The sequence below is a fragment of the Branchiostoma floridae genome, chromosome 18 (genome assembly GCF_000003815.2).
Source record: "Branchiostoma floridae strain S238N-H82 chromosome 18, Bfl_VNyyK, whole genome shotgun sequence".
In the NCBI taxonomy this organism is placed as follows: domain Eukaryota; kingdom Metazoa; phylum Chordata; class Leptocardii; order Amphioxiformes; family Branchiostomatidae; genus Branchiostoma; species Branchiostoma floridae.
In genome coordinates, this window is record NC_049996.1 from 10,905,505 (window position 1) to 10,932,511 (window position 27,007).

Genomic DNA, 27,007 nt, shown 5'->3' on the forward strand with positions numbered 1-27,007 from the left:
ACTTCTAGTTAAACCACTATTATTTTTGTGACATGGCCAAAGAATTGTTTCTAGAGTATTCGCCTTTTTATTATGTTAAGTAGTGTTCTATCCGCTCCCAGCCCTTCTAACAGAGTCTTTTATGCGATGGTCAGTTCGCAGTATCTTTCTGTAGCACTTCATCTCCAGGACCTGGATTCTGCGGCTGTCACTGGCGTGTAGCCCTGACTCATAGTCATAGGTTACCACGTACACACAACACGGGCAGTGCTCCCAGGTTACATCTAGAGTTCGGAGGGCTGCACGAGCTGTTTCTAGGCGTATACTGACAGCTAAGCTGGCTATTTGTTCTATTGTGGGCATGAAGTACTTAGGTCCTGAGAATTGCATTTGTTCTTCTCGTCAGGTGGCTGTTACTTGAATGGGTCTCTTGGTTACAGCCATTATATAAACATTCTTCCAAAATTGCCCCTAATTGTCATGCCCCCCGTGACCAAATACTGGTAATTTACTTGCACAAAACACTGAACTGTGCATCGAGTGGTCACTTACAGCCACAGTTTTCTCAATATTATTAAGGACGTTACGTTGATGTAACGTCCTTGATATTATAAATCAAAACATGCCTATCATTTCGGGTTTAACTTTCTGGTGACCTGTGTAACGTCACTGTGTGACATGAAAACGTTCAACACGAGTACTATCCAGATACGTTAAGTTGTTGAAAATTTCCATCTAATTACGGACAGACTACTATAGTTACATATGCAAAAGGCTATTATCTCCTTCAGTCTGTTCATTCGTGATTCGGTCTGTTCATTCGTGATTCATAATCACCGGTCTGACCAGTTTTTAGGCATAAAGGCAGCTCCGAGTCCTACTCCCTACATACCAGACCATCTAAATCTACACGGGCTGTTCTCGGCATTGACAGGTAAAACTGCAGTCAACGTTTATCTTCACTATTTGTTTGCATTGTAGTAGTTTCGTACTCTACAGAACGTTTAAATCGGTAACACCAATTCGGTAACATTTGTAACTTGTTCTTTATGTATCCGGATTTTCTTGTCCGGCTTAACTTGGTCACTCCCAATCCCTACATCCGAATGCCTGAGAATGCAGAGAATGAGTCAAAGCCTGTGTAGGCTTTCGTGTGTTCATAACAACACCTACATGTATCTACTCGTTGATTTGTATTTGAGTCAATAACAGAAACAGCAAGACAAAACATTCAGGCCGACTCTAGTATGTGGTTCATCTTTACGCTTGACAGGAAAATTGGGCAACATCTTTAAATAACGTAAACCGTTGCCAGCCTTTCTGAATTTAGCGTAAAACGTTGCCGGCCTTCGTGAATCTAACGTGAAGCGTTGTCGACCGTCCCGAATTTAGCGTAAAGCGTTGTCAGGACCCTCCATGCAGACCCTCTAGTAAGAACCATGCCCTGCACTGCTGGCACTTTGTCCACAGACATTCTACCAGGTGATGAGGTGAGGTGTGAACCACAATCCCATGTCAACCAGATAGACATCGTCTCCGCTCTGCAACCTTAAGGAGGTCCTTAACTTATGAGGTAACTCATATATTTCTTTACCAGGTGTTTGACAGTTATATAGTGGATAATCACTTGGTTTTCTAAGTGTGCTTTTTTTCTGTGCATATCATGATTGAGAATAAGATCAGATACTGACGAGGCATCACAGATCCAGATGCCAGAACACCTCAAGTTGATTCGTACCGTTGAAGATACACAGTCACACATACACCGTCAAAATCAAAGATGGCAGCCACTGGTAATTCAGGGAGCGTTTCAAACTATTGGAGGTCAAACGAAATTTTCCAAGGGGTTTAATAGCCTTTGTCCGCCAAAGTGAATGGCAGCATAACATTACACACAAGATTTCAGCTTCGCGTAGCGTAACGGTAGGGTGTTTGGCTCAAAGCCCAGAGTCCTGGGTTAGAGTCCCCTGACATGGTCCGACACTGTGCCCTTGCTTGGGAAAGGCACTTTACAGGAATTCCCTCGCTTCACTCTGGTGCACATAAGTACCTAGCTTCGGAGGTCCCATGTTTGAGGAGTTTGTAAATCCATAAAATAAAGTTAGCGCTTGATAATAATATTATTACGCTAAGGAGACTGGGGATTGACCAGAATTTTGCTAATATATTTATACAATGTATGTAGAACATCGGCAATTTAAAACACAGTCCTAATGCCCTTCATTTTCCACCAGAAAGCTCTGATCCCTTAAACCATGTCAGCGTCCGACACGATCGCCGTCCCACGGTCTGTGGAAGACATCACCCAACCCTGGGTCCAACAGGTCTTCAACAAAGCCGACCCTGACGTCAGTATCACCAATGTCAACATCGAGGGAAACATAGGTGAAGGTCAGGGCTATATGAACAGCCTTGTCGCCTTCGTAGCCACTGGGAACAAGGACAGTAAAGAAGAAAGGCACCGTCTTGTGGCCAAACTGACAAGTTTCCAAATAATGGAGGAAGTAGATTACATGACCGTGGAGGATTATCTTCGTATGGACACGGCAGAGTCCAAGTTCTACTCCGTGGCAGTGCCGGACTTACTGTCCATGTTACCCGCATCTAAGGGGTCCGAAGCCATGGCCGAAGGAGAAGTCGTGCCTGTCCCAAAGTGCTACTTCGCCACGAGTGACCAGACCTCCAAGATGTCAGTACGTGTGATGGACAATCTTAAGACTCAAGGCTTCTCGATCAAACCGTTCCCGGCGCAAACGTTGAACCTCCAGGAGATGAAGCTCGCAGTAGGAGCTCTGGCCAGGATCCACGGTCTTTCCCATCGACTAGAGCTCCAGTCTGGAGTCCCCCTACCTGACAGGTACGACTGGATGATGGACCTTCACGGTACCAAACAACAGTGGTACGGATCCAGAGCGGCCTACCTAGAGGGGGTCAAGGCCTTCGCATCAGCCTTTCCTGACGCCACAGATCTGTTGGCTTGTCTGGAGAAGCTGAACACTGTCCCGACGGTGAATGAGGCGGTGAAGAATCCAGAAAAGGTGAAGGTGCTGAGCCATACGGACTGCTGGAACAACAACATTATGTTCAAGGTACGGAGTCAACTCTGTGATTCCGGACACTTTGTTGTCATTCTATGTACTGCGGTGTTGTTGAACATTAATGCTATATGATGAGACTATGTTTTGTGCGTTCAATTAGCAATTTAAGTCCTTTTACTTTGTCTGCCCCTCCTCAGTACGAAGATAATAAAGCCACAGACGTAAAACTGGTGGACTGGCAGACTCCTTCCTACCGGACACCGACCTTTGACCTGGTTGTCCTCTTCATGTACCAAAGTTGGGACATTTTCCACAACCAGCGGGACGCCATCTTGGAACATTACCACCAAGAACTACAGAAGACCTTGGGAGAAAAGAGTGAGTGTCGACTTTTTTTATAAGTTTCTTAGATGCTAGTTTGTAAACTAAACATTTGACTAAGTCACCTGAAGATCTCAGGACACCCAACTGCGCTAAAGCGGGAAGAATGTGGGTTCCAATCTCGCCTAGGAGGATCCCTTAATGCCTCAGGACAGATTGGAATTCCAACAGAATTCTGGTCGATTCCCAGTCTCTCCAGGGAGACATTAAAATTCTAATCTCTTTTTGGAGAATCTGCAAATCTGCCATACCAGACCTCGAAAGTCTCATTATTTCTAATCTCTACTTTGACATATATTATACAATTATAAAAATACATATAATGTTCTATCCGTACAGAATCCATCGGTCTACAGCTGTACACGTTGGATCAGCTGAAAGCAGACTTCCGTGCTGACTGTGCGATCGGCGTGTTTGAACGGGTGTTATTTTGTTCGTGGCTTCTCCCCAGTCAACAGCCGGATCTGCTGAAGATTGTACAGGAAGTCAAGAACTGGGGCGTGATTTAGCTGTTTATTTCCTTCAGCTATGTTAGGATATTATAACGTCACATTTCCAAACCTTCGCCAAACCGGACTGTTTGAGGAAACGGGAAAATATACACAAATAATGCCCACGACTGTTCTCTTTACGTCGTGTAGTTTGGTGTCTTTTATATCACACCTGGCCGGGTCCCAGTTTGGAAATGTGACGTAGACTGTACTATGCTCAATGCAGTCGGACAGGGCTGTGTAAACTGTGCCAGTGAGTTGTACAGGGCTAACATTGAAACTAAGCATATAAGCTGTTCCGAAGAGTTGGACTTATTAAAGTAGCATGGACTTGGGAACGTAGCATGAGATGGATACAGGTGTATATAGCTTTAGTCTATTGTTGTACCTGTACGTATACCTATGTGCGGTTGTAACAACTTACGGACAAACCACAAATAGAAAAGATAAAAGCACACTCAGTATTTTTCTTTTACATTTATTCACATTCTTTTGAATCCATTCGTTACATTAAGGATTGACTAAGAGCCGATTTTGATTGCCACGTTAAAGAGATTTTATTACATTTGTCATATGCAAAAATAAACTTTAAACTATTTTATGATCTAGACCTAACTAGTCTGTAAGACTTGTTTTTAATCAAAAATTATTTCATACTCAGTACTTGGCAGTGAGTTGATTTGCAGCATATACACATATCTATATAATAGATGTAACGTTATATACTTTAAAACCTGTCTCAAAAGTTCATAATTATAATATCATATAGGACGCATATATTTCACTCTCTTCACAACGAAAAAGTAATTTCTCACCACTAAATTTGCCACTTCATCATATCCTATAGTATGTAATGGTAGTTCAACACAAATCTTTTAACGACTGCTGATTACGATTCGTACATTTGTGCGTATATACATATCAAAATAAGAAAACCCCTTTTTTCATACATTCTTTTCTAACATTTTCTCTTGTAACAACAATTCAATATATACAACAGCATTTCAGTACCCTTAACGCTTATATAGACTACTTAATCTTTGCTTCCTTCCTAGACCAGTAGCACCACCAATATTTGAGGTCCGTTTCCCATCATTGCATTCTTGTTAATTGCAAATTAGTTAATATATGGCAGTAACATTTTCAGCAGCATTTTGCACGCAAAATTGTAGAGATTCTCTTTTAAATAAATCCTACAAGTAGAAGAATGCACATATTTTCTTGTTCGTTTTCTCTATCAACGGCGAAATATGCTCACCCGACACAACATAACCCAATTCTAATTCTAAATTTAACCCATTGTCTAATTTTTGTCTTTGCCGGTCGACTAATTGCATTAGTTATCGTTTCCGCTAGGAGGCGTGGGCGCATTGGGAAACGGTCGCACTTGCAGCAGTCCTTGCCACCACACCACCGCCCTGTTTAGAAGTGTTTTTGGTCTGTGTTCATTCGCCCACTCGTTGTACTGCTTAATACTACTCTTCAGTTGCTGGGAGTAGTCCATCGACTTTCGTCCTTCCTCGAAGGGCTCCCCTGCTTTCAGGTTACGGAACCACCGCATCAACTCGCCGTCGCTCTCGGGACGACTGGGGGGTACCGGCCGAGGGACGGAGTTGTCCTTGTCCGGTACGGAGGCCGTGGAGTGACAGGAGGCACAGCAGGACTTGAAGTTGTCCACCGGTCCGTTCGCCCGGCCCAGCCAGCCCAGGTACGGGCGGGAAGCTATAGAAATGAGAATAGATGGGTGGTACGTTAAGGCCATTGCTCGGTAACATTACAGCAATGATAAGATGTCATCTACTATCTAAGACTAGAATAGAATATACTTTCCTTGCTTCTGTCAAATAAAAAAGAACTGTCTTCTACGTACTGAAACTATCTGAAGTTCAAAATATCTGAGAAAAATGAAATAGCTTACCTGGTAGTATCCCTAGGTCCCTGAGCCGCGGGTTGTTCCATGTCTGTACGGGCCTGGCGCCCTCCTGGTACCGCTGCTGAGTCAGGTCCGGATCGTTCCCCCACTGCAGACACACGGGCACCAGTCTCCGCCAGGGGGCGACACTGCACTGTGAGATGTGGTACACAAACGTCCCAAACACCCAGCCTATTTCAAGAAGAGGAAGAAAACGACACAAAAATTCCAGGCATCAGTGATTTTGTTCTGTTGGAAGCAAATTTTGTTTTACGATAAATACAAGACATGTTTACCAGAGCTTTGAAACAACAAAATATCAGCAATATCATTTTATACTTAAAAAAACCCACTACATACCAATATCTGCGCGTTCGTCCCTGACGGCGACGTCCATCTGAATGAGTCTCATGTTAACAAGTGGGCCCCTGTCACCTGGTTCCTCAGGCTCTTTGGCAATGGCCGCCTTCCAGACGGGACTTTCCGTCAAGTACGGGATGTCTTCAGCACTCCCTTCTGTAAAGAGAAGCTTGAAGCCGACCGTTCCTTCAGGAAAGACGACACCGTCTACTTTAGGGCGCGACGGTTCTTCCCAGACGTTGCCGATCACGAAGGCACCGGGCGCGTTGTAGAACGCTACGGCCCAGGTCTGTAGTCTCCGCCGCTGGGTGTCCGCCAACATACCCGGGGCAGCTGGCCGCTCCATGGTCATGCCGTGGATAGGCTCGCGCCCCGTGGGGAGGAAGGACATCCACGGGATGTGGTACCAGTCACGGGTTTGGTTCTCCGCTACTCTGAAGTCACACTCGGTGTTCCCTTCCAAACAGTAATCCCGAACGGTAAGCAGATATCTGAAATCAAACATGACGAATTTTATTGATTTTAGAATGAAACTCAATATTGATTGGGTCTGAAACTAGGATTATGGGTGTTCAGGTAACTGAAGTTTAAGTACCGTAAGTAGACAAGTGCCAGTTGACCAAATATATTTCAAGAAAATGATGATGGTGATTTGGTTTCAGTCACTTTCAAACATTACTACAGTATTGTAGAATATAAGGTACACATAGCTGAAATGCACTGTGGTAATACAACACAGTGAACATACGGCAAGCATATTGCCCTTCGGCGTTACACAACCACTTTCTTGTCTTAAGTAGTTGGAATAATCTGCTCAGACGTGTCCTATAGCTACATGCTACAGAGTATAATACTAAATACTACTGTATAATGATATGGTAAGGGGTTGCACATATAGTTACATAAAGTTTCAGGGCTATTCAGCACAAATGCTTTCAAAATTTGTACACTACATTATGTTCGGACATGAAAATGACGACAGAAGTTTACATACCTTTCTGGTTCTGTTTTGAAGTCCATGTCCAGCCAGGGAAAAGTCTCGTCCCTAGGCTGTGTGGAGGGAAAGTCCAGTCGTGGCTGGAACAGCGGTCCCCTGTACCCCGGCGGTGCGGGGTTGTAGGACGGCCGGCTGAATTCTAGCCGCGCTACCTGCTGCCAGTCAGGAGTTGGTCTGCGTTGTTGGAAGAGTAGAGCTCCTGCAACGGTGGTGGTGCCCACAAGTACGGAATACTTGCAGAATCTGTAGAGCGACATGTTGTAAGGTACGTTCCAGACGTTTAGAATTAAAGGATGGGCGTATGTTTTCGAAAAAACGTCGTTTTATATACCCGTACTGTAGGAAATCCCCCAAATTTGCATAGAGTCTTGTAGAGATTGCACAACCGAAACTTTACACACCCCGAAACAATACACCTGTTAGTTTATACACGTAGGCCAGCCTATTAGGAGGAGGACAGGTTGTAATGGTTCGATACAATATGCCTTAAATAAAGACAAATTTTATAGGATATGAATAGAAACTGTCATATCATATGACTATTCTACAAACATAGTCTTAATTTTATTGATATGTCTGCACCAGTCTCAATTCAGCTACAGTTTTGGGTTATCAACTCCAGTTTTCGTCCTCACCTAACTAAAATCATTCCTCCTAGATTAAACCAAACTGTTAAAGGTTGGAAACTATCTTAAGTTCTGTAACAACCAACAATATGGCAATTTTAGAGACAAAATAATGTATAAATTTGATATAACAGCAGTGAAGTTTACCTTTTGTTTTCATGTGTACAAAAATTTAATCATATGTTTGTAACACTGCTCTTGGAATAAAACAACCGGCCTATAATCTCCCCATAAAATATAATGCATCGTTCCAGTTTCCTTACGTCACACACACCTGGTATTCCCCGACGCGCGCGACTGAAATAGACCTTACAGGAGGTCATTAACTGACCGAAACTTCGGCCCCTGGGATTTTTCGGAAGACGTCTCAACTGCGTTTGTTTGTTCATCTCGCACAGAGAATGATCTGGAATCAGGTCCCGGTGCAATATTGTACTGATGAAGATATCACCCCTATTTCTAGATCTTTCTAAAGTAATGGTACATTCCACACAACCCGGAAGTGCCGTACCAACATGGCGGACAGTCACAACAAAAAGCAAGCAGTTGCAGTTGGACTTTCTGAGACTTCTCCGTACGTTTGACAACGTTTGAACACGTCTTTCGTAGCATATAAGTCCCGTGTAGAGTCTGCAGTTATAATCAACCTACAAAAATTGTTCAGAATTTGTCACATAATGATGATAAAAGCTCTTGATGAATCTGACATTATGCAAATTATGTAAACCTGTGAATCATAATTCCATGCATGTTCCTTTTTTTACCATGAATGTTGTAGGGGGCACTATAATCTCATTTGCTTTACCATGTCTCATATATGCTATTCCTTCATTCAATTGTTTTTGTGGTGTTTGTGAATTTGTATGAAAAGGTATTGATTTTTTAAATTATCACTACAAATGATTTTTTTTCTTGTGCTCTGATGCATGTCGAAGTATCATAACATATACCGTTTTCACCTTAAGCTTCCTACATATTGTTTTGAACAAGTAACCTGTTCTGTTTTACCTCCTATCCATGGGGGCAGCCATCTTGTTTCCTGTAGCAGTCCATAGTACTATTTTAACAAATAGCCAATTACTTTACACATGTGTAGGCCTCCCAGTACTACTGAAGGGTTGAAACAACACAAGGACGGATCAGCAACGAGACAGCAGGACTCTGGTTACTACAGTCAGCATCTCAGCAGGGGGGAGACTTCTGACACAGTCGATGCAGTTCTTGAGAAGCCAACCTGTCATTCTGAAGAAGGTAGAGAGAATTCTGATTTCACGTTGATTGAAGCACGTTGACAGATTATTTTGATAAAAGTATAGTAAAAAGTGGTAAGATCCAACAATCAGCTAAAAGGCACAGCCATCTTGGACGAGGGTGTCATAGCAGCTGCTGGATCAAAGAGGAGAAATCGAAACATTTTTGCGTATTCATGACTAACTAATAAGAAACATTATGGACTTGTAAGGATCAGAAATTTATACTACACATATACATGCCACAATGTAAGTTTCTTCTTTTAGCAATGAGGTAAAGAACTCAAATCAGCCATCTTAATGTTAGGTCATGTTAAACTATGGAAAATTAGCAAGATCCATACTCTAACCTTTTTTAGTCTGATTGTACAATGTTATGATAGTTCATATTTTCTAAATGCTGATATGTTACAATAGCCTGGTATCCATCCTTCTTATGTCTAACGTTACCAAGTCTTTGTCGTCCTCTCTGCAAATGTTGTTATAAGCCATTTGTATTTCTCATAGGTGAAAGTTTACTGAGCAAAAGGGTCAGAAGGGAAGAAGAGGAGTTCTTAAGGTGGGCAACAACAACACAAGCCAGCAGGTGCCAGGACTATGTCCAGCTGGAGGAGGGAGTGGTGTTTTCCAGGTTCATAGTTACAAGCACAGGGAAGAGAGTGGAGGTGCAGCTCTAGTATTGGTGCTATTTTCATAGCTATTGTAACTGTGATAAGGTAGCATTTTGACTTCCTACACATCCTTTTGGTATGGTTTTTATTCAGTATCAGTAAAGACCTTGCAGATATGAGACCTGAATTGCATCCTATTACAAAAGGTTTACAACAATGTAAAAGTATCCAGTATTTGATTATATCTCACATGAAACTATACATCACAATCAATATGTCAACTGCTATGAGAGCCAATTGCACAGTTGAAATATGATCATAGTATGTTATACATTTACTCAGTTTGTGTGAAGTCTATATCATGAAGGTATCACTGTTAAATTTTCTGGTTTTACAGTCAGTGATCGCACAATGCAGGAAAGAGATTTATGTACAGCATTTGTGTTCCATGGACGTGTTTGTTGCTACAGATCATCCGACCAGACGGGAGTCACTACCGGCGGGGTGAGAGGTACAGCTCGTCAGCGGAGTGGGTGACAGGGGGGCTGCTGGGGGAGGGGGCCTATGGAAAAGTGCACCTATGTGAGGATCTGGCAAATGCCATCAAAAAACAACATGCAGTGAAAGAGGTTGGTTGTTACTTTGTCAAACATATTAAAGTCCAGGGCACATTTGTGAATATGCAGCTAACTAAACGTATTTTTTTATGGAAAAGTTAATTTTCTACAAGGATGAATTTGGTGTATATTAGCCTGGGTACCATCCGATTTCTACCGGGGCTCCTTAAACTCGTTACCCTAAAATAATTTTTTTAGGATAGCGAGTGTAAGGAGCCCCGGTAGAAATCAGATGGTACCCAGGCTAGGTGTATATGCCCCTTTTATCAAACTCTATATGTTTGTTTGCAAACATGCAAAGACAGATAAGACTATGGTAATGCTCAAGCAAATTTCTGACCAAAAACCATTACTCAGATGTGACAAACTGAATAAATGTGCTAAAATTACAGTACCGGTACCACAAATAAGATATTATGATTCTGTTTCTTTACAGACGAAGCTGCGTGAGTTTAATCCAGTAGAAGCGGACTCGTGGTTGAGGCTGGGGTTCAGCCGCCATGTTTGCGGTCTGAATGCCGTCACGCTGCAGGACGGAGCCGTGTGGTGGCACATGGAGCTCATCAACCCCAGTAAGTGTTAGAGTAGATTTCCCACCCCTGTCAGTAGACATGCCCAGACCGTAGTTCCAAGGGACAGTAAACCCTAGCAATCTACATGATTGTAGAGGCTCATACTGAATACACACGCCGTTCTATGTACATGTATGTTTACTTCCCTGAGTAAGGAGAGATCAAGGAGGTTAAAAAACAATTTTTGTGATTTTTAACCTTCTTGGAGAGATAGAGACCATTTAACGATGATAACAGAGGGTGCAGCTCTGGGTCTCTAGTGTCATTGGTGCAGAGCCTTGGTAAGAAGCCTGTGTGATACGGAAAATTATCACTCGGTCCGGCAAATCTGTATCAAATGTTATTGCGGCCCAGATATGACATACATGTACATACAATTACCAGTTGTTATCATTGTTAACAAAAATATACAAAGCATTTGTAGATTGTTATAATTTGTGTCCTTCCCAGGAGTTTCTCTGAAACAGCTTGTGGAGATCCATCAGCCCAAACCTCTTCACTGGCGGGATGCTGTTACCATAGCAACGGGAATTTTCTCTGCCATTGCGCACATTCACAGCTACAGTGTCAAGCATTGTGATCTCCATCGTAAGTAGGGAAGAACTGTTTCTGAATTGAAGTATGCTGGGACAGATGCCCTCTACTATTGAATATGTCTTCTGTACTGACTTCGCATTCGTTACATCATCTCTACGCATCTCACTTTGTGGTGTTGTCTTTGCATTAGATACAATGTCCTTTTTACTTTTTACACTTCATTTTCTCATTATACATTAATGGTAAACAAAACAAGCAGAAAGATATCTTAAAAAGGCCAAAAGAACAGTTCTTTGTCCATTGCAGGGTTGAACAGAGGCCCAGGCTTGTCATGCTTACAATACTTACATGTATCACAACTTGTCTCACTCCATCCAGGTGTAAAAATATAGGTATCTGACTTTGAGTTGGAGGTAAAAAGCAGTGAAAGGATAGGGTTGGGCTCCACTTTCCAATAATGTGCCCTAGACACAGTAGATAAAAACACACTGCCCCTACGGCCTCAAAAAAACTATGGGACTACCTTTTACCTTTCCAGCTGGAAATGTGATGCTGTGTAAAGACCTGCGTGTGAAGGTGATTGACTTCTCCCTCCTGCAGCCTGCAGTAACTAACGATGACTTCAGTCTGGATGTGCAGAACGGACTGCAGCTCTTCCTGTACATGGTCACGGCTAAGAGCTTCCGTTTCTCATGGACAGAAGCTTTAGTACAGGAACATGTTAAGGTAGAACTCTGTGCTTTGTTAAACTGTGTATCCAAATAGCAATTACTCAAGCAACTGGATATGATTTGGGAATCTCTAAATTCCTTAATCATATACAGTTTTTTGAGTACATTGTAATTGGTAATTGCCATATCTTATTACCTTGATGTTTAACCTTCATTAATGTAAGCTATGTAAACTATGAGTTAAAATTCATCTCATTTATTCAGCATTCAATCTTTATATTCCATCTTGTTGCAGATTGTGCACCATGCATTCTTCTATTAAAGATTGTAATATTTAGAGCATAGCATCTATAAAGGGATATTTGCCAGTTTGTAGTTGATTGATATATATTAAGATTTTTCAGATCCCCAATGTCTTTCCAACTTGAATTAGACAAGTAGGCAAATCTAAATGTATGTACTTTTAATACCTCACACAATGTAAAAGTTCACTGGGTGCCTTGATCCTGCAGGATGATAAAGTGTTGCCATTGGTGCTAAAGATGTTCCAACCAGTGACCAATCAGACTGCTGCAGACATTGCTAAGGAGTTTTCAGCCTGCAGAGTGAAAGGTGTTGATGAAGCCGATGGGATCAGAAAGGTAATCTTTAGAATTATCTTGGTACACATAAAGTTATGGTAGACATACAGAAATCTTCTAGGTCACACTGAAAAGATCACCAATGTTCACCCCCCATCTAACTCCTTTCACATAGAAGTCATGGCACTGTGCTGAGGGGTTTGGTCAATGTGTGGTTTTGATTGCTCAACATCCACCATTTTTTGTATCAGAGTACCAATGTGTGGATTACACAAAAATCTTGCATTTTAATGCTATACAGTCTGACATATATACATGTATATAGTCCTCTGGTGAATATTCTTGACTAAATTTCTTACGGTAGTGCCAAGGAGGTTGAAATCAGCCTCCTTGGTAGTACCAAATGGCATTGCCCAAATCCCACCCAGTGGCGACACCAGACCTTGCTGTGAAAGAAGTCAGATGGCATGGTGGTCCTCATTTTTGCCATTGCAAAAGTGTCATTTCAACCAGTTGGTATTGCATATTATTGATGAATGTTTATCATGTTGTTATAGGATGATGCAGCTTCTGTGGACAGACAGGATATTGTCAGGGAGTCGTTTGCAACAGCAGTGAGTGAGGATGATGTGCTGACTGCAGTTCACAACCACATCAGCCAGGGGGACTCGCTAGATGATATCTTTGCTGCACTGCCAGAAGGTGATAACATCATTTGTGATTGAACAAATAAAGAAGAATTTAATAAAAAGAAATGACAATAATTGATATCACAGATCTAGAAGGCATTCATTCTTTTTCAAATCTCCCTTTTCTTTTATTGAAAATGTTGACAATGTTGTAAGGTAATATACATGAATTTGTATGTTTTTCAATAACTTTTTGCAAGGAGAACATATGATTTTGCTGAATGATTTGCTTGCTAAATTCTATTCCAACAGGTGGAATGTTTACTGTTACAACAAAACAGCAGCAGGCACCGTGAGGAAACTGTCCTGTTCTGCCCTCATGGAAGAGACAGAGAAGTGAGATGGGCCTGTAACTCACGACCACACTACTGAGATGGATGTTTGGTGGAGTGATAGATAACAATAGAATTAAGCAGGACCTGGAACATACTGGAAGACACCTCCGCACATCAAGTTTTTTGTTGCATTTTCTGGTACAGAACTTAAAGGTCTCAGGGTCCAATATCTTGCCAAACAGTATGGTTCTGTCACTTATGTGAGATTCACATGTGAGCTTGTGTTGGCTCTCAATAATAAATGGAGCTGATTTTATGAGTTGTTTAAACTTTACAAGATAGAAGTGTCTTGTAATCCAGATATCAGTATTCAGAGCACTGTGAGCTGAACCAAAGTCAAGACTGTCTCAAAGTCTTTTCTCTTTATATGCTTCATTAGTTTTCAAAAAGGTTAAAAAGAATGAATGTTCCTCTTTACAAAGTTGAACATATTTTGAAGTAAATGTCTGTGACACTTACACAGTGGTATTAAAGATAGAAGTGTCTTGTAATCCAGATATCAGTATTCAGAGCACTGTGAACTGAACCAAAGTTAAGACTGTCTCAAAGTCTTTTTATGTCATGACTTTTGAAAAGGTTAAATTAATTGAATGTTGCTACTTATAAAGTTGCACATATTTTGAAGTAAATGTCTCTGGCACTCATACTGTGGTACTGTATTATTGTCTCTATTGAATGATTAGGTCAGTTTCTACCTGCAGTGTTTGAAGTACCCAGTTGCACAGTAGGTAGTACAACGTCTGGAGGCCAGACTATTTCCATGGCCTACACAGGCCAGATCCTTGGCTCCAGGACCAAAATGCCCCAAAGAAATTTCAGCACGGTCCCCCTGAGGCTGACACCTGTGATGCGCTCCACAATTATATTTGTCTGGTTTAAATTTAATTGTAATGAAGTAGCACTACTGAATTAATCCCAACGATATGGCTAGCGCTCCTCTTGGAAGTTGGAAGACAGGTCATTACCAATTGGGTTGTCTGATGTTTTTTTTCTAATATTCTCAAGTAATTAAAGGTATAACACTATATCATCAAAGTGGTCAACACAGAGGTGCTTCGATAAACGTTATCACAATTAGAGGAGTGAGGTTCCAACTGCAGTGATACTTCTACCCAACAAAGAACTCTCTACTCTGCCTTACTCAAAATACCCTGGATGGTAGTTCCTGTGTGACTCCGTACGCCATAAATATTTGGTAACATTTTTCCTCTCATTATTTGGGAAGATGAAAGGCAACAAAAGAAAAAGTTTCAGAAGTCACCACTGCCGTAATGCATGAAATATATGTTCTCTAACACTCTCTGCCCAACAATAGAAACCAATTCAATATTGAGAATAGTTGCGTGTCAAGTGCGCTGCTAAGCGTATTACAAAAGAATAGCGTCATAATAATATTGCCAATACGTTTTACATGCCATATACAAGAGCGACTTCTAGCAGTCAATTGAATAAATGCAGGGGTGCTGTTGACTAAGGCGACAAAACAACAGCCCATTGATTGGTCAATTAAAAATCCACTTGACGTACCCATTGGTTAGTCAATTAACATGCACATTACTATTTCCGTAGAGCAAAACTTCTCTTTACTGATTGATCTATTGCATTTATTGGACCAATCAGCAACCGTATCACAAAGTCGACAACCTGAGTTGCAGTTCTGCTTTATTCCGCTGAGGATTAATGGCGTCCTTGTACCGTAGCGAGAAGAGACTTTCAAGAAATGAATAGACTTTATAGAGTACTAGCAGATGAGTTTGAGAATGTTCTTCAACAAACCTAAGATCAAAGATTACAAGCATGGGGAGCTTGAGGAGAATGATATTGATTCAAGTTCTTATTCTGAAAAATTCGGGTGAAATACTGATACTGACACTTTTGACACGTTTTAGTCCCACTTGCACTTTACACTCAAAAGATATTGGCCTTGTGAGGACCCGTATACTTGAAATAAGGATGATATCATTTGTTGGTAATTTTGGTTCCCTTGCATTTATTTATTTGTTAACGATACATTATGGTTACAACATGTGCGCAAGGATCAAGTTGACGTGCTCGTAACGTTAACTTTATATCAAGGAGGTTGAAAAAAATTCAACCTCCTTGGTTACATGTAACTGCGTTACTTGAACGGCAGGTGTTTTCAAGTGATTTCGATTGCTGGACAATCTTCCACGAGTTGATTGTAGTTTGTGCCATTTGTAAAGGAACATCAGATCCCATAGTTACGGTTTATGAACCTAATTATGAAAGCGAAAACGTCCAATGACACACGATGACTCATCCACATGTCATTTCTGCCACGGAGCAGTCTCCACGTGGAGATTGTTGACATGCTGTCCAACCATATTATGCCTGTCAAAATTGTGAACGAAATTTGGCATTTCCTTTGAAAGCAATCAACAAAGAATTTTTGTAATTCATGAACTCTATATTATAGTCATATATTATTTCATAATTTTGATATAAGATCATAAAAACTCACAGATATAGAAAACAGATTTATTAGGCACTTATAATGTTACATAGGACAGCTGAGTCACCTGACACACACCGAAATCCAAGATGGCAGCGAAGGTGAGTTTCTGTCCGACTCGCTCCCGAAAATTAGTCACTAATAACTTACCCTGTCATTTATCGATAGTCAGTACCAAACTTGTGATAGTGGACATGACCAGGGATAGTAGTGACCGAGTGATAGTCTTGTTATTAGAGCCTTTACTCGTAAATCAGTGTGCTAACCTGACGGTTGCAGTCTGTCGGTCACTTGATCGAAAATTTTCAGTTTCCCCTTTCTGTATATATAGTGTGATGAGGTGGGAAAATCCCCCGTCCTTTGTGAGTTGTATAAAATCCAACCTGCCTAATCCTAAAGGCAGTTTCGCTTCTACTCTTTTATTCATGAACACGACATTTTGCTGTTTAGGCCATTATCTTACGAACTGTTAGTGTTAAGGGTGACCCAAATTATGCAACTCATAAAACACTGATGTCCATTTGAATTTTGAATACCGGTTTCTCATTGTAACAGTGTAAGGAAAACGTCAATACATAAGGTTTATGATTTTTAACAATATACTGAAAAATCTGTCCATTGTAGATTTGGAATCAAGCAATATATGCCGAAGCGAAAGATGAAAAATTATAAATGTCTACTTTGTCATCAATCAATTTTGTGTGTGCAGGGGGCGTGTCATTTGACTTTCTCTTTTGATTTTGTACCTCACATTCAATCAAACACTTTCACTTTCAGTCGTTCACCTTATTTTTTAAATTCTATCCAGGAAAATACAACTTAGGTCGTTTCCAGAAAACTACACTTGTTTTTTCAGGCATTCCTGGTCAAACATTAAACCAGTGATGTTACATAACAGTATACACTACAATAGCATAAGTGTAACGCTAGTTCACCTTTATCCATTGGGTAATCTATATCCGTTGCTTTTAAAAACAAGATATTTGGGGATATCACGTTGATGGACATTAGTTTCAAATTGCAGTATTTTCAGGATATTGCAGCTTAAAACTATCACCCACCGACTTTATGCGCCTAAATACACTGTTTTTAAAAAGCAACGGATATAGGTTACCCTACAGATAAAGGTGAACTAGCGTTACTTAGATATACAAAGTATCAAAACAACATTAGATAAGCACAGAAAACAACATGGGAAACAAGTAAACACATGTTTGTCTCCCAGGTGATGAAAGCGGCCCGTTGTCCGACAGATGAGCTGTCTCTGTCCAACTGTGCTGTTGTCAACGACAAGGAGTTTGATGTGGAGAAGATCAGGTGGGGCATCTTCTGTGTCCATCTGTACACCTTGTGTTATTGGTGATGGGTGTCTTGTAAAGTCTTCTAGATTAGTGCTTGAAAACCAGGGCTTTAGCCAGCTCGAATTTTTTTTCCGTCAGCCAATTACAATCGTCGCGAAAATTAGTTAGAAGGGCTGAACCGAGACCTTGAAAAACGGGTTTTAATGAGATTATCGTATGCGAAAGGGCGCCAACACACATTGTCAACAATCATAACAATAGCAAAACAAACAGTGTGTGGCTTTTATGGCCGTGGACGGCGTCCCCAAGCCGCCTGTAGCTTCCACCAAGGATTTTTGTCCGTCAAGGTTGACGGATTGGTTTTAAAATTTTTCCGTCGGACGCAGCAAATTTCCGTCAATTGACGGAAAAACGGACGCTGGCTAGAGCCCTGTTGAAAACACACCTATAATCATCTATTGAAGAAAGCTACATATAGTATCAGTTTCACAAAAATGATCAGTAGAATGCAAGTAACTAAAATCATCATGTGCCAGACTAATTTATTATATCATGCTACTGTTATAAGTGACTGTATGTCCTGAACCAGTCCATCTGCATTCACTCGCACCAAGAACATATTAAGTAAGTATCGTTATAAGTATTATGCTAGCATTCCAATTTCCATTAATGTTCAGGCAAGTCAGTTTGTATGTACATACATATCTCAAACTCAATGTCCCCTTTTTATGATTTTGAGTCTTCTGCATGCCTCTGATTGTAGATACCATTTCACATCATTAGTATCATTGATATCATCATATTATTGATCAGAGTAGCTTGATAAGCATACGTTCTCTATTTTGTATAAAGCTGATTTTCCATTTATTTTCCAGACATGTAGCAGTGAGGACTGGTCCTACAGACAAGTTTATCTTTACTCTGAAGTCTCACAGCAGCGTTGTACCTGGTACCATCGCCTTCAGTCTCATACAGGTTAGTTTTACTGTAAGGTATCACACAGGTGTTCTTGTTGCCTTCAGTCAGGTCAGTCACACTGGTGTTCTTTTGGTCTTCAGTCTCATATAGGTCACAGTTAAAGACCGTGGCCATATGTGACCTAGTAGCATCCTCGATCAATCTGAATTTTATGTTTGCCAGAGGATGTGCTCCCCAGAGAAAGGGTGTCTTTAGGGTGTCTTACTCAAAAGTATGGTGTTTGATTACTGTTCAAACTATTTTTAGAACCACAAGTCCAAAAGATGCATGGACACATCCCTGGCTAAAGGCCAGAATGCCACCAGATTGTACAGTTTCATTGTCCCCAGGCTTTATTCCACAAGCACTTTCAACAGTGGAGCATAACATCCCGTCTCAAGTTTTAAACCAGCTGTAAATGTATATGATCCTGACGGAAAACATGTGTATGTTGACTAACACTTTAGTAGTTGGAAAAGATGGTTACAGTGTGGTCGTTACTGCTCACAACAAGCTGGCCCTCCCCACCCGTGGCCACATCTATAGGCTTCCTGATATTGACAACAGTACGGATATGGACTCCATCACCTGTGAACATCTCTACACGATTGTTCCTTGTGTCAGTCACAATTATGCGGCCCAACTTGTCAGCACAGATACCATAAGGAGTCATTAGCATAGCTGTCCCTGGACTTCCAAATTTGGTCCTAAAAGTCCCAGTTTTGTCGTACTTGTAGATCAGGCTATGATGCTGATCTACGATGAAGATGTAGCCTTCGTGATCCACTGTAATTGACCGTGGGGATTTCAGTTCCTGTTTTCCAAATATTCCTGCAATTTTTCCATCCGGCTGGGAAAGAAATGCTTCAGCATTTCTACCTCTGTATGCCACTGCCACAATGATATTGTCAGATAGTGTGTCCACAGCAATTGCAGTAACGGTAGCCTCTTTCATTGTCCATTCAAACTGAGCGAGGAGGCTACCATTCTGACTGTACCGGTTGACCAACTCACTAGTATCTCCACCATTACCCAAGACCCAGAGAGAACCGTTACGATCCATGTAAACGACTCGTGGAAGCATGCGTCCTTTTAGGTGTTTGGTGCTGCAAGGGAAAGAGCGAAGGAAAACACCCTGCATGCTGAAGACTTGGATCCGTTCGTTTCTCATGTCGGCTACAAATATCTCGTTGGTCGTGGACACGGCCAATCCATGCGGGAAAAAGAATTGACCCTGTCCTGTTCCCCTCCTTCCAAATATTATTTTGGCTTCTTCTGTTTTCAGAGTTGTCTTTCCTACAGAAAAAATATAGCTTATAGACTAATGGTGCAATGCAACTACATTTACTACTCTCTGTTGAAAAACTACATGAATGATGAATATCAGCAGGTAGTGAATAGATTGTATTAAGAAATACCTGTTGTGGTCTTAAGGATGTGTGGGTTAGTACCATCAGAGCTCCCAGGTGTTGGTAGGTTGGTCCCATTAGCATTTTCAATGGTGAGTGGGGTGGTACCATTGATGATTTCAAGGATGATTGGGTTGGTACCATTTGTCTTTCCAAGGGTGGGTGGATTGGTAAAATTGGTGCTCCCAGGGATGGTTGGATTGGTATCATTGGTACCATTGGCGCTCCCAAGGAAAGGTGGATCAGTACTCATTATGGTACCGATAGTGGTGAATTTGATCACATTTCTAGGGGGACTGGGCTGAGGAGTAGTAAAACAACAGCAACTGTTATAACAATCCATGGACTTTTCCTTTGTAAAGCTGGTTTGTTATTTCAAAGGGTACTAGTACTGCTATACCAGGTAATTAAAATATAACAGAATTGTATAAAACAGCTCCTCATACCCACATGTAAAAGTTTGCATAATTGTCGTACAACAATTACCCATGGCATACATGTAACAGTTGTGATATCAAAATTGTATAACATCAGATTTTACCATTTGAATGTCTGGCTCTGGGGTGTTTTGGTAGACTGCTAGGAAGATTCCCGCAGTGACTGAGCCAACCAGGACCAGCGAGACAACCCAGGCAGCCAACCAGCAGTGCCGATACACAGGACAGCCTGTCAAATCCAGTTTAAATCTCTGAGCTTTGGCTAAAGGTTATCAATCTGGCTTTCTGAGATAAAATGGCCATAAATTAATAACTCCTTTGCAGCATGTGCCAACACAAAATGTTATGTTGTGTTTATACATGTGTACAGCAAAGTAATTGATATGACATGCATAAAACAGTTTTTGATGGCAAAATGCAGAATAAATTGTTAGGCACAGAAACTGCATTCTGTAGTTCATGTACAAGAATCATAACGTTAGAAAGGAAACAAGATAGAGGAATTTCTTACTTTTGGAAAAATCAGTGATCTGTGTATCAAGTTTGACATTAAACATTTGAAAAGCAAAGCAATAAAGCAATGTGAAAAAGCCTGAATTTTGAATTGTGAGGAACATGGTGTATATTGAAAAATGTATATGTGTTGAATCAGTAGATTTACCACATTTTTAACATTTATTTGATGAATATACACATGCGATTCAGGTATTGAATATTTTGAATTTGCAGTTTTTGCCTGCTTTGCAGCACTCATTTGAAAACCATCTCTAAAATAGGGAAAAGCATTTTCTAGTGTCTACTGAAGGAAGATATAGGAGAGTATATATATAGATGACCATGTTTTCTATACTATGGCACAAAGACAGCTTCCATTATAAGTAGGCAACCAAAGAAACGCAACAATGTTGTAAGGTAAGACCTACCATTCCCTGCCTGTTGGTTCTTGTTTGCCACATATAGAGGATTAGAAAGAAGGGTGTCTCCATTTGGGTCTGCTGTCTGGTGCGTACCATCTAACCTGCACATTGGGTTGGGGAAATGTCTGTTGGGAGTTTTTCTTGTCTTTGTTTGTGGTGCTTTTGAAGCATTTTTGTCACAGTTCAGGTCAATCTCACTGAAGTTTGACACAGCATATGGTTCAATATTGGTATCGCCGGACACATTGTTTGGTATTATTGGTATTGTCAGTATCGTAAGAGACAGCGTACGGTTTGATACTGGTATCATCGGATACTGCGCTTGGCTCAGTATCAGCTTTGTAATAGACAGCGTATGGTTTGATACTGGTATCGTCAGATACTGCGCTTGGCTCAGTATCAGCTTTGTAATAGACAGCGTATGGTTTGATACTGGTATCATCAGATACTGCGCTTGGCTCAGTATCAGCTTTGTAATAGACAGCGTATGGTTTGATACTGGTATCATCAGATACAGCGTATGGTTCAATATCGGTATCATAGGAGACGGCGTATGGTTTGATACTGGTATCATCGGATGCAGTGTGGGTATTGTCGGATAAAGCATTTGGTTCAATATTGATGTTGCCCAATACAGTGCATGCATATGGTTCAATATTAGCATCTTTAGGGACAGTGTATGGTTCAATGTTGCGATCACCAAAGACTTCCTTGTTGGGAATATCATTATTTTTTGTAGGATTCTTATTGGTTGTAGTATCAGGCTGACTTTCAGAAGTGTCTCTACTTTCCAGTATGTTATGTTCATTAGATGACAACCCCTCTTTAGTACGTGGAGGGTCTTTACCATACACTGGTGGTTTGGTTTGGCTGATGTTTTGTCTGTACAGGGCATTTGGTCCCTTGGTTTTTACTATGCTTGTGGTCCAGTCAGGATCCCCATGGTTTGTAGAATATGTAGGGTTGTCTGATCTATTCATGGTATATGCCTGCAGAGTTTCTGTCACTGTTGAAGAATTTGAAAAATTCAATCAAAGCGAGATTTAGTGGATGGATACATGTATATACATAATATCTATCAAACTTTGTTAGCTAACAGTTCTGACAAATATGGGTACATTCTTAGAGAACTATAGTCATGTAAGTTGAATCAGTACCACAGAGTGAGATATCTTTGAATGATAGTTGAACTGCTAAACATGATAATCAGGGATTGGTTGACACATGATCAAAAGTATAGTATGCCAGCATTTGTCCTTGAGTCAGTGTGAAAGAAGCTGAATATTCGTTTGTTCCTTGCCCCTTGTGTGATGTCAACAGTTGTTTATTTGTTGAAAGAAAAACAGCCCTGAAACTTCTTCTAGACTAGTTCAGGGGGTGTGGACGTGATGCTGTAGACAAGAAATATTTGTTGAATATTCAGCTTTACTTGCACAAGGACAGGTGTGTTGGCTTGCCATGTTGGTTGTTTCTGCGAGGTTCTTGAAACTAGAAACCTTTCATATGCATAGACTACTAATTCTTAAATCTTGCTACAGAAACAAAATCAGTAAGGGTAAAAAGTTCCATTCAGAAAATTTTTTGCCCCACCATCATTGCTGTACAAGCCTATCATACTATAGCAGGTAAAGCAGAGACAAAGACAGCAGGTTATTTGCAAAGATGACAACAGATACGTCATTTCACTACATGTATATCTCATGACTCATGGTCCAGTTTGCCTTAACCTTATTAAGTTATGTTTATGTAATTACAATGAAGTTGTATCAAGCTTTCAAGTCTAACTATTTTCATCTTTGTCAACTTTCCCCAAAGCAGTTAAAGCCATGAGTTCTTTCAAGCCCATGAGCTAAGTTGGTTAGAACGTCTTTACTTTAGCATCATACATAAAAATACAAAATTTGGGCACAAATCTGAGCCTCGAAGCTGACTGACAATTTTGTTCCAACTTATATTACAAATTAAAAAAGTTACACCAGAGATATGCTGTTCTTGAACATGTAACCAAAACATACCTTTGGTGAGGAAGAACCCTTGGTGAGGTAGAACCAGCTGTCAGTTGGTTTACTGATAAGGATTACCTAATTCAGCTGTCCCAGAATGTTACTGACAAAATCTTTGGTCAAGAGAAACATCACCTGTCCACCCTCGGCCTGGCTTGTGCTTTGGTCTGAATAATTCTACTATTTATCTTAGTAATAACATTATTGAATAGTCATCATCATCATCATCCTTGATAGGGACCAACACGGACATGTTTCAAAGGATTAAAGAGTATTTTGATCATCAGTGGAACTAGTTTTCTTATAATTATGCAGATTACAAAAACCTTTGTGTTCATATCATTTTATTATGTGTAGAATAATTAAGGGTTAATGACCCGCCCCAAGGTGTATATGGTGTGATAACACCTGGGCCTTTATGCTGTCATAACACCTGGTCCTTTGCTGTGGGGTCTGATCTTTCCTCCATGTTCTGTGCTATTCTTATTCAGTGTTCACAAATTCATGACATCCAAACATGTCTTTTCAGCATTATATTATCATTGATTATACAGTACCACATTTTTAGTGTTTCAACCCCAAATCTAAAACAATGCAAAAACCTCCTCATACTGCAAAATAATTCCTCCACAAAAGTAAATAAAGTTAGTACAGTACTCTTCACCCAAAACATGGAGATTACTGATAGTATTTCTGTGCTAGATTATCCCAGGAGAGATGAAGCAAAGTCATTAGTAAAGCCACAGTACTGCTAATGAACCATCAATCAGTCAGCAGGGCTAAAATAGGTGATTTGCATAGAAATAGGGCTATTTTAGACAAGAAGAAAATACTAAAAATGCATTTACTTTTGCTGTGTTTTTTGTTATTTTCACGGAAGGAGGAAAGTAGTTTTACGCAATGTTTTAAATTCATGGTTGAAACAACAATTACATTGGAAAGGCATATCCACCAGGCTATAAAATCCCAGTGGAAAGGTTACATAAAAAATGGCGGAAATACAACCACAATGACAGCTTTACAATTTACTACATATGTTGGGAGGCAAGATGATACATGCATGTGTAGTTTTGCTATAACCCTCCCACCATATGTTCTTTTATAATGCTATGATTTTTTCAATTAGATTGCATATGACATTCCACCATAGGTATTTCTATTTCATCTCCATCCAGTGCAGTTTTGGCCTCTATATTGATTTTGTGCAAGCCTTTGGAAATCGTGACCAACTGACCGAAAAATCATCCCCCACTGTTTAGTATGTAGTACAGTGGAGTCATTCCTCAGCTAGCTGACATCTTTTGTACTGCAGTCATCCCAAGTCATCCCTCAGTAAGACATTTGGCATAATTCCAGTTAAGAAACTCTATTCAGCCTGCCAAAATGGTCTCGTAGCATGCAACTTCTTCAGAAGCTAGAGGCTTACTCGATTCCTTACTGTGTAGTGTTATAAAGTAGCAGAAAATCTACCTACATCATGTTGTTTTAATGATTCTCTATATATATGTATGTATAACTGTTGAGAATCGTGACCAAGATACCAACAGAGCAATCCCATAGCACCACTGTAATGACTGCAGAGAAATTCTGGGCACCACACACCGTGTTCAAGGCTTGAAATTCATCTTTGGGATTAGGTGCACTGGTGCAAAATTGGGTGCACCAAAAAAGTAATAACCTAATAATAAAACTTAGTTATAAGCTATCAAATTCCTAAACAAGTACCATGACAGACATTTTTATTATCTTTCTAACACTTACATGTCAAGAATATGATGTATACTTGTATGATGATATCTTTACATACATAAACCTAAAAAAATATTTGGGTATGGGTACACCCTGTGCACCCACAGCTCCAATTTGGGGTGCACCTGGGTGCACATGCACCCAGTATTTGGAGCCCTGGTGTTGTTTTATTGATTTTCCTACAAACCCCCAGGAATAGCTAGCGTGATCAACCAACCAAAAACACTTTCTTACCATAATGGCACTAGAATGACTCAGGAGAAATTATGGGCATATTTGTGGTGACATGGAATTTTTACAAGGCTTAAAAGGATATGGATTTAACTGACTGACAAATTTCCAATTCCCAACAGTTACAAAAGATGTAAAGAAATGTTGGTCATGTTTGCAGTTGAATAGTGATGGTTCATATGACCTTTACATGCATTGATGAATGTGGACCAAATTATCCTTTATGAGGTCCAAAAATCAATATGCTATTTGGATGTCCTGATTTAGGATAAGCCAGTAGATTTGCATTTCACTGATAAGGTTAATTTACTATTACATCGAGTTCTAACGAGTGTTGATGTGCTGATGAATGATGATAATTATCTTGTATCTATAGCACATATCAGGTCTGATTTTGATCATTCTATTAACCTCCTTCCGGCATCCTATGCCTAATTAGCAATGCAAATGTGGCGTCTAAGGCTACCTTAGCAATGGGGAGGTTAAACCAAGGGTACTACAAATTATGTGGAAAATCACATTACATTATTACATTAATCATGTAAGGCTCCCTTTTTAGTGGTACTAAAACATTAATGGATTATGGTGTGAAATAGTTTAATTCTTCAAAGGGCCATTATTAGTAGAATATTACTGGGAACACAAAAATCACATTCTGATAATTCTGTATTCAGTTTGTCTTCTGACAAGTCTATGGAGAATGGAGGTATCCTGCAACTGCTGCTATCATTCTAACAATTTCAGGGCTCAAAATCCTTTTTTCTGCATACCTGCACTGGTGTAGGTAACATTGAAAATTACCTGCACCAGACAAATTTTACCTGCACCACTCTGAATTTAGGAAGTGTAGATTAAAATTGGACTAAAATTATTGAGGAACCATTGCTATTTTTTTCTTTTATACTTGATAGGTGGTAACAGGCAATGCAGCTAATAACAATCAACATACACCTACATCATAGGACATTTATGTATAAAACCCAGTACATGAACCAGTGCAGGTTAGGTGCAAGTAGACACCAGAAATACCTGCACAGCTCCAATTGTACCTGAACTAACATTATGCAGGTGGTGATATTTTGAGCCCTGAACACGTAACCTTGAAATGCCTTTCCAACATGACTTCTAACCCCATGAGATAAGATATCAGACCACCAGCGAATCAGAACTACTCAAGAGGGAAATTACAATGTTTTGTCTTAGCGAATGTCTCCATTACAAAATGGACTCAGTTTTTTATCCCTTCACTTAATCAGGGTTTTTCAAGGCTCTGCTCAATCCAGCCATGTATAATTCAGTACATCAGAGCTGTTTGAAGTGGTCGGCTTGCACTGTGGTCTCTTGGGAATAACACTGCTCTCCGTCTTTCACTGTAAACCACTAAGACTAAGAGGATATCTGTTTCAATTTTGCAGATGTGTTTTGGAATACCTTGTTGATTTTACAATCTTTTGAATGTATTCAAATTTGAGTTTTCCTCTCAGCCGTCTGTTTTCACATTTGTCTGTTCTTAAGATGTCAGAGAACAGAGGAAATAGATCAATGTGGGCTACCTGTGATGACTCAATTTCACACACCATATCACATCCCAAATACAACCCTCCTCGACCTTGACAACGGTGTATGGATAATGCCACCCAATTATAACGTGAGCTTAGAGTTATAGTAAAAACTAATGCACAAAGAATTGAGGGTATGTCCTTGAAAAAACACACGGGGCAATTTTTGTCTCCCAGTATTTTGATATAAAATCTCCCTTTGTCAGGGCACGTCGGTTTTGACATGTAAACACAATATTTCCATACTTATCTTTGTATGTTAGAATTCCTGTCTGATTTTAAGGCGATTGATGCAATATGTCTTGTTATTTCTTTAGAAAAAAT

The 27,007-nt window shown here is 40.3% G+C and overlaps 4 protein-coding genes across 6 annotated transcripts in view; 3 read left to right on the forward strand and 1 right to left on the reverse strand.

Moving 5' to 3' along the window:
• Nucleotides 1-617: 617 nt before the first annotated feature.
• On the forward strand, nt 618-4,495 carry LOC118405849. Of its 3 annotated transcripts, none has more exons than XM_035805656.1 (5): nt 618-913; nt 1,450-1,552; nt 2,218-3,068; nt 3,215-3,395; nt 3,738-4,495. In XM_035805656.1, exons 3-5 carry the CDS (start codon nt 2,235-2,237, stop codon nt 3,905-3,907), a joined length of 1,185 nt encoding a protein of 394 aa, XP_035661549.1. In that variant the 5' UTR covers nt 618-913; nt 1,450-1,552; nt 2,218-2,234; the 3' UTR covers nt 3,908-4,495. The 3 variants fall into 3 exon arrangements, with proteins under 3 accessions (XP_035661549.1, XP_035661548.1, XP_035661547.1); XM_035805655.1 differs by having other exon boundaries at nt 619-913; nt 1,372-1,552; nt 2,214-3,068; XM_035805654.1 differs by having other exon boundaries at nt 619-913; nt 2,214-3,068.
• A 694-nt stretch (nt 4,496-5,189) lies between these two features.
• LOC118405848 lies at nt 5,190-7,496 on the reverse strand. Its single transcript, XM_035805653.1, has 4 exons — nt 7,156-7,496; nt 6,162-6,652; nt 5,808-5,993; nt 5,190-5,611 (listed from the first exon to the last, which is right to left on the reverse strand). The coding sequence occupies exons 1-4, from the start codon at nt 7,413-7,415 to the stop codon at nt 5,226-5,228; spliced, it is 1,323 nt and encodes a 440-aa protein (XP_035661546.1). The 5' UTR covers nt 7,416-7,496; the 3' UTR covers nt 5,190-5,225.
• Nucleotides 7,497-8,083: 587 nt separating this feature from the next.
• Nucleotides 8,084-14,292, forward strand: LOC118405956 (probable protein kinase DDB_G0291842). Its single transcript, XM_035805810.1, has 10 exons — nt 8,084-8,358; nt 8,881-9,035; nt 9,542-9,699; nt 10,116-10,274; nt 10,699-10,834; nt 11,285-11,422; nt 11,910-12,097; nt 12,555-12,683; nt 13,181-13,325; nt 13,565-14,292. Exons 1-10 carry the CDS (start codon nt 8,300-8,302, stop codon nt 13,606-13,608), a joined length of 1,311 nt encoding a protein of 436 aa, XP_035661703.1. The 5' UTR covers nt 8,084-8,299; the 3' UTR covers nt 13,609-14,292.
• Nucleotides 14,293-16,169: 1,877 nt separating this feature from the next.
• LOC118405552 (vesicle-fusing ATPase-like) overlaps nt 16,170-27,007 on the forward strand; it is a 29,530-nt gene continuing 18,692 nt past the window's right edge. The window contains exons 1-3 of the mRNA XM_035805054.1: nt 16,170-16,221; nt 17,346-17,437; nt 18,297-18,396. Coding sequence (XP_035660947.1) covers nt 16,210-16,221; nt 17,346-17,437; nt 18,297-18,396 — 204 coding nt within the window. The 5' untranslated portion in view covers nt 16,170-16,209. The remainder of the gene's footprint in view (nt 16,222-17,345; nt 17,438-18,296; nt 18,397-27,007) is intronic.